This window comes from Carcharodon carcharias, chromosome 13 (assembly GCF_017639515.1).
Source record: "Carcharodon carcharias isolate sCarCar2 chromosome 13, sCarCar2.pri, whole genome shotgun sequence".
Taxonomy (NCBI): domain Eukaryota; kingdom Metazoa; phylum Chordata; class Chondrichthyes; order Lamniformes; family Lamnidae; genus Carcharodon; species Carcharodon carcharias.
The window spans coordinates 76,397,814-76,410,298 of NC_054479.1; the positions used below are offsets into that span (position 1 = coordinate 76,397,814).

A 12,485-nucleotide genomic window follows, 5' to 3' on the forward strand; every position below is an offset into this window, starting at 1 on the left:
GGGGGAGGGGGAGATGGACCTGGGGGGGATGTGGAGCAAGGATGGGGGAGATGGAGCAGAAGGCGGTGGAGATGGAGCGGGGAGAGGTGGAGATGGAACAGGGAGTGGGGGAGATGGAGCAGAAGGAATTGGAGATGGAGCAGGGGAAGGGAGAGATGGAGCGGGGAGAGATGCAGTGGAAGGAGGTGGAGATGGAATGGGGGGAGGTGGAGATGGAGCAGGGGGAGGGGGAGATGGAGCGTGCAGAGATGGAGCAGAAGGAGGTGGAGATGGAGATGGAGCAGGGGGAATGAAGATGGAACGGGGGAGAGGGAGATGGAGCAGAAGGAGGTGGAGACGGAACGGGGAGCTGGAGTAAGGGGACCGGGAGATGGAGCAGAAGGAAGTGGAGGTGGAGCAGGGGGAAGTGGGGAGATGGAGCGGGGGAGGGGGAGATGGAGCAGGGGGAGGGGGAGATGTAGCATGGAGAGATGGAGCAGAAGGAGGTGGAGCAGGGTCGAGGTGGAGATGGAACAGGGGGAGGGGGAGATGGAGCAGGGGGAGAGATGGAGCAGAAGGAGGTGGAGATGGAGTGGGGGGACAGGAGAGATGAAGAAGGGGAGGGGGAGATGGAGCAGGAGGAGGGGGAGTTGGAGCAGGAGGAGGGGGAGTTGGAGCAGTAGGAGGGGGAGTTGGAGCAGGAGGAGGGGGAGTTGGAGCAGGAGTAGGAGCAGGATTAGTGGGGAGGTGGAGCAGGGGCGGGGAATATTGAACGGGATTGGGGAGTTGGAGCAGGAGGAGGGGGAGGTAGAGCAGTGGGGAGGGAGATGGATCATCTGTGGGGAGTGATGGAGCATGGGGAGGGGGGAGATGGAGAGAGGAGGAGATATGGAGCGGGGGACGGGGAGATGGAGCAGGGATGGGGAGATGGTGCAGGGGGAGGAGAAGATGGAGCTGGGGGGATGATGGAGCAAGGATGGGGGGAGATGGAGCAGAAGGAGTTGGAGATGGAGCAGGGGAAGGGAGAGATGGAGCGGGGAGAGATGCAGTGGAAGGAGGTGGAGATGGAATGGGGGGAGGTGGAGATGGAGCAGGTGGAGGGGGAGATGGAGCGTGGACAGATGGTGCAGAAGGAGGTGGAGATGGAGATGGAGCAGGGGGGAGGTGAAGATGGAACGGGGGAGAGGGAGATGGAGTAGGGGAATGGGGAGAGATGGAGCAAAAGGAAATGGAGATGGAGCGGGGGGAGGGGAGAGATGGAGCAGGGGATTGGGGCAGATGCAGCGGGCGAGGGGGAGATGGAGTGGGGGAGGGGGAGAAGGAGCTGGGGTGAAGATGGAGCAGTGGAAGGGTGGAAATGGAGTAGGGGAAGAGGGAGATGGAGCAGGAGGAGAGGGAGGAAGCAGAGTGAGGGGTGATAGAATGAAGGCGGGGCAAGATGCAGCAGGGGGAGCAGGAAGATGGAGCCAAAGAAGGTGAAGATGGAGTGGTGGTGGGAGTGGTGGAGATGGAGGAGGGAGAGATGGAGCAGGGGCAGTGGGGAGATGGCTCAGGGGAGGGGAGAGATGGAGCAGAAGGAGGTGGAGATGCAGCGGGATGGAGGGGGAGATGGGAAAGGGGTAGGGGGAGATGGAGCAGTGGGAGGGGGGGAATGGAGCATTGGGAGGGGGAGATGGAGCAGTGGGAGCGGAATGGAGCAGTGGGAGGGGGAGATGGTGTAGGGGGAGGGGGAGAGATGGAGCATAAGGAGGTGGAGATGGAGCAGGGGAGGGAGAGATGGAGCGGGGGTGGGAGAGATGGAGCGGGGGTGGGAGAGATGGAGCGGGGGTGGGAGAGATGGAGCAGGGGAGGGAGAGATGGCGTAGAAGGAGGTGGAGATGGAGTGGGGGGAGGTGGAGATGGAACAGGAGGAGGGGGAGATGGAGCAGGGGGAGGGGGAGATGGAGCGTGGAGAGATGGAGCAGAAGGAGGTGGAGCAGGGGGGAGGTGGAGATGGAACAGGGGGAAAGATGGAGCAGGAGGTGGAGATGGAGTGGGGGGAGTGGAGAGATGGAGAAGGGGAGGGGGAGATGGAGCAGGGGACGGGGAAGATGGAGCAGGAGGAGGGGGAGATGGAGCAGGAGGAGGGGGAGTTGGAGCAGGAGTAGGGGGAGTTGGAGCAGGAGGAGGCGGATTTGGAGCAGGTGGAGGGGGAGTTGGAGCAGGAGGAGGGGGAGTTGGAGCAGGAGTTGGCGCAGGGGTAGTGGGGAGATGGAGCAGGGGAGGGGAGGATTGAGCGGGATTGGGGAGTTGGAGCAGGAGGAGGGGGAGGTAGAGCAGTGGGGAGGGAGATGCAACATGGGTGGGGAGTGATGGAGCATGGGGAGGGGGGAGATGGAGATTGGAGGGGAGATATGAAGCGGGGCACAGGGAGATGGAGCGGGGGACGGGGAGATGGAGTGGGGGACAGGGAGATGGAGCGGGGATGGGGAGATGGAGCGGGGGGAGGGGGAGATGGACCTGGGGGGGATGTGGAGCAAGGATGGGGGAGATGGAGCAGAAGGCGGTGGAGATGGAGCGGGGAGAGGTGGAGATGGAACAGGGAGTGGGGGAGATGGAGCAGAAGGAATTGGAGATGGAGCAGGGGAAGGGAGAGATGGAGCAGGGAGAGATGCAGTGGAAGGAGGAGGAGATGGAATGGGGGGAGGTGGAGATGGAGCAGGGGGAGGGGGAGATGGAGCGTGGAGAGATGGAGCAGAAGGAGGTGGAGATGGAGATGGAGCAGGGGGAATGAAGATGGAACGGGGGAGAGGGAGATGGAGCAGAAGGAGGTGGAGACGGAACGGGGAGCTGGAGTAAGGGGACCGGGAGATGGAGCAGAAGGAAGTGGAGGTGGAGCAGGGGGAAGTGGGGAGATGGAGCGGGGGAGGGGGAGATGGAGCGGCGGGAGGAGGGAGATGGAGCAGAAGGAGGTGGAGACGGAACGGGGGGAGCTGGAGTAAGGGGAGCGGGAGATGGAGCAGAAGGAAGTGGAGACGGAGTGGGGGGAGGTGGAGTAAGGGGAGCGGGAGATGGAGCAGAAGGAAGTGGAGATGGAGCAGGGGGAAGTGGGGAGATGGAGCGGGGGAGGGGGAGATGGAGCGGCGGGAGGGGGAGATGGAGCAGAAGGAGGTGGAGACGGAACGGGGGGAGCTGGAGTAAGGGGAGCGGGAGATGGAGCAGAAGGAAGTGGAGACGGAGTGGGGGGAGGTGGAGTAAGGGGAGCGGGAGATGGAGCAGAAGGAAGTGGAGATGGAGCAGGGGGAAGTGGGGAGATGGAGCGGGGGAGGGGGAGGTGTAGCGGCGGAGGAGGAGATGGAGCAGGGATGGTGACATGGAAAAAAGGAGGGGGTATTTGGAGCATGGGGAGAGTGTAGATGGAGCAGAAGGAGGTGGAGATGGAACGGGGGAGGTGGAGATGGCGGAGGGGGAGATGGAGCAGAAGCAAGTGGAGATGGAGCGGGAGGAGGAGTGATGATGGAGTCGGGGGAGATGGAGCAGAAGGAGGTGGAGATAGAGCAGGGAAGGGGGAGATGGAACATGGGGAAGGGGAGGGGGAGATGGAGCAGAAGGAGGTGGAGATGGAGCGGGGGAGGTGGAGATGGAACATGGGGAGGGGAAGGGGGAGATGGAGCAGAAGGACATGGAGATGGAACTGGGGGGAAGAGTTAGATGGAGCGGGGGAGGGGGAGATGGAGCAGGGGGAGGGGGCAGATGGAGCAGGGGGAGGGGGCAGATGGAGCAGGGGGAGGAGGAGATGGAGCAGGGGAGGGTGGAGATGAAGCGGGGACCGGGAGATGGAGCAAGGGGAGGGGGAGATGGAGCGGGTGGAGGGGGAAACGGAGCTGGGTGGAAGATGGAGCAGGGGGAGGGGGGAGATGAAGCGGAGACGGGGAGATGCAGTGATGGGAAGGGGAGATGGAGCAGAAGAAGGTGAAGATGGAGCAGGGGTGAGGGGGAGATGGAACAGGGGTGAGGGGAGATGGAACAGGGGGAGGGGGGAGATGGAGCAGGGGGAGATGGAGAGGGGAGGGGGAAATGGAGCGGGTGAACGGGAGATGGTACGGGGTGGGGGAGATGGAGGAGGGGAAGAGGGAGATGTAGCAGTGGGACGGGGAGTTGGAGCAGAATGAGGGGTGATAGAATGGGGGCGGGCCGTGATGCAGCAGGGGGAGGGCAGAGATGGAGCGGGGATGGTGATATGGAACAAGGGAGGGTGTAGTTGCAGCATGAGGAGGGGGGAGATGTAGCAGGAGGTGGAGATGGAGCGGGGGAGGTGGAGATGGGGGTGCGGGAAATGGAGCAGGGGCAGGGGGGAGATGGTGCAGGGGAGGGGGGAAGATGGTGCAGGGGAGGGGGGAGATGGAGAGAGGAGGGGAGATATGGAGTGGGGGACGGGGAGATGGAGAGGGGGAGGGGTGATGGAGCGGGGCACAGGGAGATGGAGCGGGGATGGGGAGATGGAGCGGGGACGGGGAGATGGAGCGGGGACGGGGAGATGGTGCAGGGGGAGGGGGAGATGGTGCAGGGGGGATGATTGAGCAAGGATGGGGGGAGATGGAGCAGAAGGCAGTGGAGATGGAGCAGGGGAGAGGTGGAGATGGAACAGGGAGTGGGGGAGATGGAGCAGAAGAAGTTGGAGATGGAGCAGGGGAAGGGAGAGATGGAGCGGGGAGAGATGCAGTGGAAGGAGGTGGAGATGGAATGGGGGGAGGTGGAGATGGAGCAGGTGGAGGGGGAGATGGAGCGTGGACAGATGGAGCAGAAGGAGGTGGAGATGGAGATGGAGCAGGGGGGACGTGAAGATGGAACGGGGGAGAGGGAGATGGCGTAGGGGGATGGGGAGAGATGGAGCAAAAGGAGGTGGAGATGGAGTGGGGGGAGGGGAGATATGGAGCAGGGGATTGGGACAGATGGAGCGGGCGAGGGGGAGATGGAGTGGGGGGGAAGATGGAGCAGTGGAAGGGTGGAAATGGAGTGGGGAAGAGGGAGATGGAGCAGGAGGAGAGGGAGTTGAAGCAGAGTGAGGGGTGATAGAACGAAGGCGGGGCGAGATGCAGCAGGAGGAGCGGGAAGATGGAGCCAAAGGAGGTGAAGATGGAGTGGTGGTGGGAGTGGTGGAGATGGGGGAGGGAGAGATGGAGCAGGGGCAGTGGGGAGATGGCGCAGGGGAGGGGGGAGATGGAGCAGGGGGAGGGGGGAGATGGAGCAGAAGGAGGTGGAGATCGAGCGGGAGATGGGAAAGGGGGAGGGGGAGATGGAGCAGGAGAGGGGGAGACGGAGCAGGGGGAGGGGGAGAAGGAGCAGTGGGAGGGGGGAATGGAGCAGTGGGAGGGGGAGATGGAGCAGTGGGAGGGGGAGAAGGAGCAGTGGGAGGGGGGAATGGAGCAGTGGGAGGGGGAGATGGAGCAGTGGGAGGGGGAGATGGAGCAGTGGGAGGGGGAAATGGAGCAGTGGGAGGGGGAAATGGAGCAGTGGGAGAGGGAAATGGAGTAGGGGGAGGGGGAGAGATGGAGCATAAGGAGGTGGAGATGGAGCAGGGGAGGGAGAGATGGAGCGGGGGTGGGAGAGATGGAGCGGGAGTGGGAGAGATGGAGCGGGGAGGGAGAGATGGAGCAGGGGAGGGAGAGATGGAATAGAAGGAGGTGGAGATGGAGTGGGGGGAGGTGGAGTTGGAACAGGAGGAGGGGGAGATGGAGCGGGAGATGGGAAAGGGGGAGGGGGAGATGGAGCAGGAGAGGGGGAGACGGAGCAGGGAGAGGGGGAGATGGAGCAGTGGGAGGGGGGGAATGGAGCAGTGGGAGGGGGAGATGGAGCAGTGGGAGGGGGAGATGGAGCAGTGGGAGGGGGAGATGGAGCAGTGGGAATGGGAGATGGAGCAGTGGGAGGGGGAAATGGAGCAGTGGGAGGGGGAAATGGAGCAGTGGGAGGGGGAAATGGAGCAGTGGGAGGGGGAAATGGAGCAGTGGGAGGGGGAAATGGAGTAGGGGAGGGGGAAATGGAGTAGGGGAGGGGGAAATGGAGTAGGGGGAGGGGGAGAGATGGAGCATAAGGAGGTGGAGATGGAGCAGGGGAGGGAGAGATGGAGCGGGGGTGGGAGAGATGGAGCGGGAGTGGGAGAAATGGAGCGGGGAGGGAGAGATGGAGCAGGGGAGGGAGAGATGGAGCAGGGGAGGGAGAGATGGAATAGGAGGTGGAGATGGAGTGGGGGGAGGTGGAGTTGGAACAGGAGGAGGGGGAGATGGACCGTGGAGAGATGGAGCAGAAGGAGGTGGAGCAGGGGGAGAGATGGAGCAGGAGGTGGAGATGGAGTGGGGGGAGGGGAGAGATGGAGAAGGGGAGGGGAGAGATGGAGCAGGGGAGGAGGAAGATGGACCAGGAGGAGGGGGAGATGGACCAGGAGGAGGGGGTGTTGTAGCAGGAGGAGGGGGAGTTGGAGCAGGAGGAGGGGGAGTTGGTGCAGGAGGAGGGGGAGTTGGAGCAGGAGGAGGGGTAGTTGGAGCAGGAGGAGGGGGAGTTGGAGCAGGAGGAGGGGGAGTTGGAGCAGGAGGAGGGGGAGTTGGAGCAGGAGGAGGGGGAGTTGGAGCAGGCGGAGTCGGAGATGGAGCAGGAGTTGGAGCAGGGGTAGTGGGGAGATGGAGCAGGGGAGGGGAAGATTGAGCGGGATTGGGAAGTTGGAGCAGGAGGAGGGGGAGGTAGAGCAGTGTGGATGGAGATGGAACATGGGTGGTGAGTGATGGAGCATGGGGAGGGGGGAGATGGAGAGAGGAGGGGAGATATGGAGCGGGGGACGGGGAGATGGAGCGGGGGACGGGGAGATGGAGCGGGGGACGGGGAGATGGAGCAGGGGACGGGGAGATGGAGCGGGGACGGGGAGATGGTGCAGGAGGAGGGGGAGATGAAGCTGGGGGGATGATGGAGCAAGGATGGGGGGAGATGGAGCAGAAGGCAGTGGAGATGGAGCAGGGGAAGGGAGAGATGGAGCAGAGAGAGATGCAGTGGAAGGAGGTGGAGATGGAATGGGGGAGGTGGAGATGGAGCAGGGGGAGGGGGAGATGGAGCGTGGACAGATGGAACAGAAGGAGGTGGAGATGGAGCAGGGGGAATGTGAAGATGGAACGGGGGAGGGGGAGATGGAGTAGGGGGATGGGGAGAGCTGGAGCAAAAGGAGGTGGAGATGGAGCGGGGGAGGGGAGAGATGGAGCAGGGGATTGGGGCAGATGGAGCGGGCAAGGGGGAGATGGAGTGGGGGAGGGGGAGATGGAGCTGGGGGGAACATGGAGCAGTGGAAGGGTGGAAATGGAGTAGGGGAAGAGGGAGATGGAGCAGGAGGAGAGGGAGTTGAAGCAGAGTGAGGGGTGATAGAACGAAGGTGGGGCGAGATGCAGCAGGGGGAGTGGGAAGATGGAGCCAAAGGAGGTGGAGATGGAGTGGTGGTGGGAGTGGTGGAGATGGGGGAGTGAGAGATGGAGCAGGGGCAGTGGGGAGATGGCGCAGGGGAGGGGGGAGATGGAGCAGAAGGAGGTGGAGATGGAGCGGGAGATGGGAAAGGGGGAGGGGGAGAAGGAGCAGGAGAGGGGGAGATGGAGCGGGAGATGGGAAAGGGGGAGGGGGAGAAGGAGCAGGAGAGGGGGAGACGGTGGAAGGGGAGGGAGAGATGGAGCAGTGGGAGGGGAAGATGGAGCAGTGGGAGGGGGAGATGGAACAGTAGGAGGGGGAGATGGAACAGTGGCAGGGGGAAATCGAGCAGTGGGAGGGGGAAATCGAGCAGTGGGAGGGGGAGATGGAGTAGGGGGAGGGGGAGATGGAGTAGGGGGAGGGGGAGAGATGGAGCATAAGGAGGTGGAGATGGAGCAGGGGGAGGAGAGCAATGGAGCCAGGTGAGGGGGTAGTGGAGCGGGGGAGGGGGCGATGGACCAGATGGAGGTGGAGATGGAGCAGGGAGGGGGGAGATGGAGCAGAGGGAGGGGGAAGATGGAGCAGAAGGAGGTGGAGATGGAACGGGGCAGGGGGTGATGGAGCGGGGGAGGGGAGAGATGGTGCAGAAGGAGAGGGAGATGAAGCAGGGGGAGAGGGAGATGGAGCAGAAGGAGGTGGAGATGGAACAGGGGGAGGGGGAGATGGAGTAGGGGGAGGGGGAGAGATGGAGCATAAGGAGGTGGAAATGGAGCGGGGGAGGGGAGCAATGGAGCAGGGTGAGGGGGTGGTGGAGCAGGGGAGGGGGGCGATGGAACAGGGGGTGGGGTAGATGGAGCAGGGGGAGGGGGAGATGGAGCAGGGGGAGGGGGAGATGGGAAAGGGGCAGTGGGAGATGTGAAAGGGGCAGGGGGAGATGGAGCAGGGGAGTGGGAGATGAAGCAGGGGCAGGGGGAGATGAAGCAGGAGGAGGTGAGATGAAGCAGGGGGAGGGGGAGATGAAGCGGGGGAGGGGGAGATGAAGCGGGGGAGGGGGAGATGAAGCAGGGGGAGGGGGAGATGAAGCAGGGGGAGGGGGAGATGAAGCCGTGGGAGGGGGAGATGAGGCAGTGGAAGGGGGAGATGGAGCAGAAAGAGTTGGAGATGGAACAGGAGGAGGGGGAGATGGAGTAGGGGGAGGGGGAGAGATGGAGCATAAGGAGGTGGAAATGGAGCGGGGGAGGGGAGCAATGGAGCATGGTGAGGGGGTGGTGGAGCGGGGGAGGGGGGCGATGGAGCAGGGGGTGGGGGAGATAGAGCAGGGGGAGGGAGAGATGGAGCAGGGGGTGGGGGAAATGGGAAAGGGGCAGGGGGAGATGGAGCAGGGGAGTGGGAGATGAAGCAGAGGCAGGGGGAGATGAAGCAGGAGGAGGGGAGATGAAGCAGGGGGAGGGGGAGATGAAGCAGGGGGAGGGGGAGATGAAGCAGGGGGAGGGGGAGATGAAGCAGTGGGAGGGGGAGATGAAGCAGTGGGAGGGGGAGATGAAGCAGTGGGAGGGGGAGATGAAGCAGTGGGAGGGGGAGATGGAGCAGAAGGAGTTGGAGATGGAACAGGAGCAGGGGGAGATGGGAAAGGGGCAGGGGGAGGTGGAGCAGGGGAGTGGGAGATGAAGCAGGGGCAGGGGGAGATGAAGCAGGAGGAGGGGAGATGAAGCAGGGGGAGGGGGAGATGAAGCAGGGGGAGGGGGAGATGAAGCAGGGGGAGGGGGAGATGAAGCAGTGGGAGGGGGAGATGAAGCAGTGGGAGATGAAGTAGGGAGAGGGGAGAGAGGGAGCAGGGGGACGGGGCGATGGAGTGGGGATGGGGAGATGGAGCGGGGACGGGGAGATGGTGCAGGGGGAGGGGGAGATGGAGTGGGGGGAGGTGGAGATGGAACAGGAGGAGGGGGAGATGGAGCAGGGGGAGGGGGAGATGGAGCAGGGGGAGGGGGAGATGGAGCAGGGGGAGGGGGAGATGGAGCGTGGAGAGATGGAGCAGAAGGAGGTGGAGATGGGGGGAGGTGGAGATGGAACAGGAGGAGGGGGAGATGCAGCGTGGAGAGATGGAGCAGAAGGAGGTGGAGCAGGGGGGAGGTGGAGATGGAACAGGGGGAGGGGAGAGATGGAGAAGGGGAGGGGGAGATGGAGCAGGGGAGGGGGAAGATGGACCGGAGGAGGGGGAGTTGGAGCAGGAGGAGGGGGAGTTGGAGCAGGAGGAGGGGGAGTTGGAGCAGGAGGAGGGGGAGTTGGAGCAGGAGGAGGGGGAGTTGGAGCAGGAGGAGGGGGAGTTGGAGCAGGAGGAGGGGGAGTTCGAGCAGGAGTTGGAGCAGGGGTAGTGGGGAGATGGAGCAGGGGAGGGGAAGATTGAGCGGGGGACGGGCAGATGGAGCAGGGATGTGGCGATGGAGCGGGGACAGGGAGATGGAGCGGGGATGGGGAGATGGTGCAGGGGGAGGGGGAGATGGAGCTGGGGGGATGATGTAGCAAGGATGGGGGGAGATGGAGCAGAAGGCGGTGGAGATGGAGTGGGGAGAGGTGGAGATGGAACAGGGAGTGGGGGAGATGGAGCAGAAGGAGTTGGAGATGGAGCAGGGGAAGGGAGAGATGGAGCGGGGAGAGATGCAGTGGAAGAAGGTGGAGTTGGAATGGGGGGAGGTGGAGATGGAGCGGGGGGAGGAGAGCAATGGAGCCGGGTGAGGGGGTGGTGGAACGTGGGCGGGGGAGATGGACCAGATGGAGGTGGAGATGGAGCAGGGAGCGGGGAGATTGAGCGGGGGAGGGGAGAGATGGTGCAGAAGGAGGGGGAGATGAAGCAGGGAGAGGGGGAGATGGAGTAGGGGGAGGGGGAGAGATGGAGCATAAGGAGGTGGAAATGGAGCGGGGGAGGGGAGCAATGGAGCAGGGTGAGGGGGTGGTGGAGCGGGGGAGGGGGGGCGATGTAGCGGGGGAGGGGGAGATGGAGCAGGGGGACGGGGAGATGGAGAAGGGGGAGGGGGAGATGGGAAAGGGGCAGGGGGAGATGGGAAAGGGGAGGGGGAGATGAATCAGGGGCAGGGGGAGATGAAGCAGGAGGAGGGGAGATGAAGCAGGGGGAGGGGGAGATGAAGCAGGGGGAGGGGGAGATGAAGCAGTGGGAGGGGGAGGGGGAGATGAAACAGGGGGAGGGGGAGATGAAGCAGTGGGAGGGGGAGATGAAGCAGTGGGAGGGGGAGATGAAGCAGTGGGAGGGGGAGATGAAGCAGTGGGAGGGGGAGATGGAGCAGGAGTTGGAGATGGAACAGGAGGAGGGGGAGATGGAGTAGAGGGAGGGGGAGAGATGGAGCATAAGGAGGTGGAGATGGAGCGGGGTGACGGGAGCAATGGAGCAGGGTGAGGGTGTGGTGGAGCAGGGAGGGGGAGATGGAGTAAGGAGGGGGAAGATGGAGCAGGAGGGGGAGTTGGAGCAGGGGGAGTGGTGAGATGGAGCTGGGGAGGGGGAGATTGAGCGGGATGGGAGAGTTGGAGAAGGAGGTGGGGGAGTTGGAGTAGGAGGTGGAGGAGTTAGAGCAGAGGAGGGGGTGTTGGAGCAGCGGAGCAGGAGATGGAGCTTGCGTGGGGTGAGATGGATCAGGGGGAGGGTGAAAATGGAGACAGGAGAGAGGAGATGAAGCGGGGGAGAGGTGATAGAGAAGTGGAGGGGAAGATGGAGCTGGGGGGGAAGATGGAGCCTTGGGAGGGAGGAAATGGAGCAGCGGAAGAGGGAGATGGAGCAGGAGGAGGGAGAGTTGGAACAGAATGAGGGGTAATAGAACGGGGGCGTTGCGAGATGCCGCAGGGGGAGGGGGGAGATGGAGTTCGGGGAGGTGGAGCAGAAGAAGGTGGAGATGGAGCAGGGGGAGGAGGTAGATGGGGCAGGGGGAGGAGGGAGATGGAGCAGGTGGAGGGGGAAGATGGAGTGGGGGGAGGTGGAGCAGAAGAAGGTGGAGATGGAGCAGGGGGAGGAGGAGCAGGAGGAGATGGAAATGGAGCGGGTGGAGGGGGAGATGGAGCAGGGGGAGGGGAGAGATGGAGCGGAGGAGGGGGAGATAGAGCAGACCGAGGTGGAGATGGAGCAGGGAGGGGGGCCATGGAGCAGCGGGAGGGGGAAATGGAGCAGAAGGGGGAGTTGGAGCAGGGGGAGTGGTGAGATGGAGCAGGGAGGGGGAGTTTGAGCGGGATGGGGGAATTGGAGCAGGAGGTGGAGGAGTTAAGAGATGGTGCAGGAGGAGGGGGAGATGGAGCAGCGGGAGGGGGGGAGATGGAGCAAAAGGAGGTGGAGATGGAGCGGGGGAGGGGAGAGATGAAGCAGGGAGGGGGAGATGGAGCAGGGGAGGGGGGAGATGGAACAAAAGGAGGTGGAGATGGAGCGGGGGAGGGGGGAGATGGAGAGAGGAGGGGAGAGATGGAGCGGGGGACGGGGAGATGGAGCGGGGATGGGGGTATGGAGCGGGGGGAGGGGGAGATGGATCAGGGAGTGGGGGACATGGAGCAGAAGGAGTTGGAGTTGGAGCAGGGGAAGGGATAGATGGAGCGGGGAGAGATGCAGTGGAAGGAGATGGAGATGGAATGGCGGGAGGTGGAGATGGAGCAGGGGGAGGGGGAGCGTGGAGAGATGCAGAAGATGGAGATGGAGCAGGGGGGGAAGTGAAGATGGAACGGGGAGAGGGAGATGGAATAGGGGGAGGGGGCGAGATGGAGCAAAAGGAGGTGGAGATTGAGCGGGGGGAGGGGAGAGTAGGAGCAGGGGATTGGGGCAGATGGAGTGGGCAAGGGGTAGATGGAGTGGGGGAGGAGCAGATGGAGCTGGGGGGAAGATGGAGCAGTGGAAGGATGGAAATGGAGTAGGGGAAGAGGGAGATGGAGCAGGAGGAGAGGGAGTTGAAGCAGAGTGAGGGGTGATAGAACGAAGGCGGGGCGAGATGCAGCAGGGGGAGTGGGAAGATGGAGCCAAAAGAGATGGAGATGGAGTGGTGGAGGGAGTGGTGGAGTTGGGGAATGGAGAGATGGAGCAGGGGCAGTGGGGAGATGGCGCAGGG

At 63.5% G+C, this 12,485-nt stretch overlaps 1 protein-coding gene across 1 annotated transcript; it reads right to left on the reverse strand.

The window, feature by feature from the left end:
- Positions 1 to 1,875: 1,875 nt before the first annotated feature.
- LOC121286086 (basic proline-rich protein-like) lies at positions 1,876 to 8,700 on the reverse strand (the record flags this gene model as incomplete). Its single annotated transcript, XM_041203082.1, has 8 exons — positions 1,876 to 2,221; positions 2,503 to 2,698; positions 2,934 to 2,985; positions 6,402 to 6,609; positions 7,019 to 7,153; positions 8,000 to 8,122; positions 8,164 to 8,292; positions 8,666 to 8,700. Coding segments are annotated over 8 exons (1,224 nt in total), but the record flags the coding sequence as incomplete, so codon positions are not given.
- Positions 8,701 to 12,485: the final 3,785 nt, after the last annotated feature.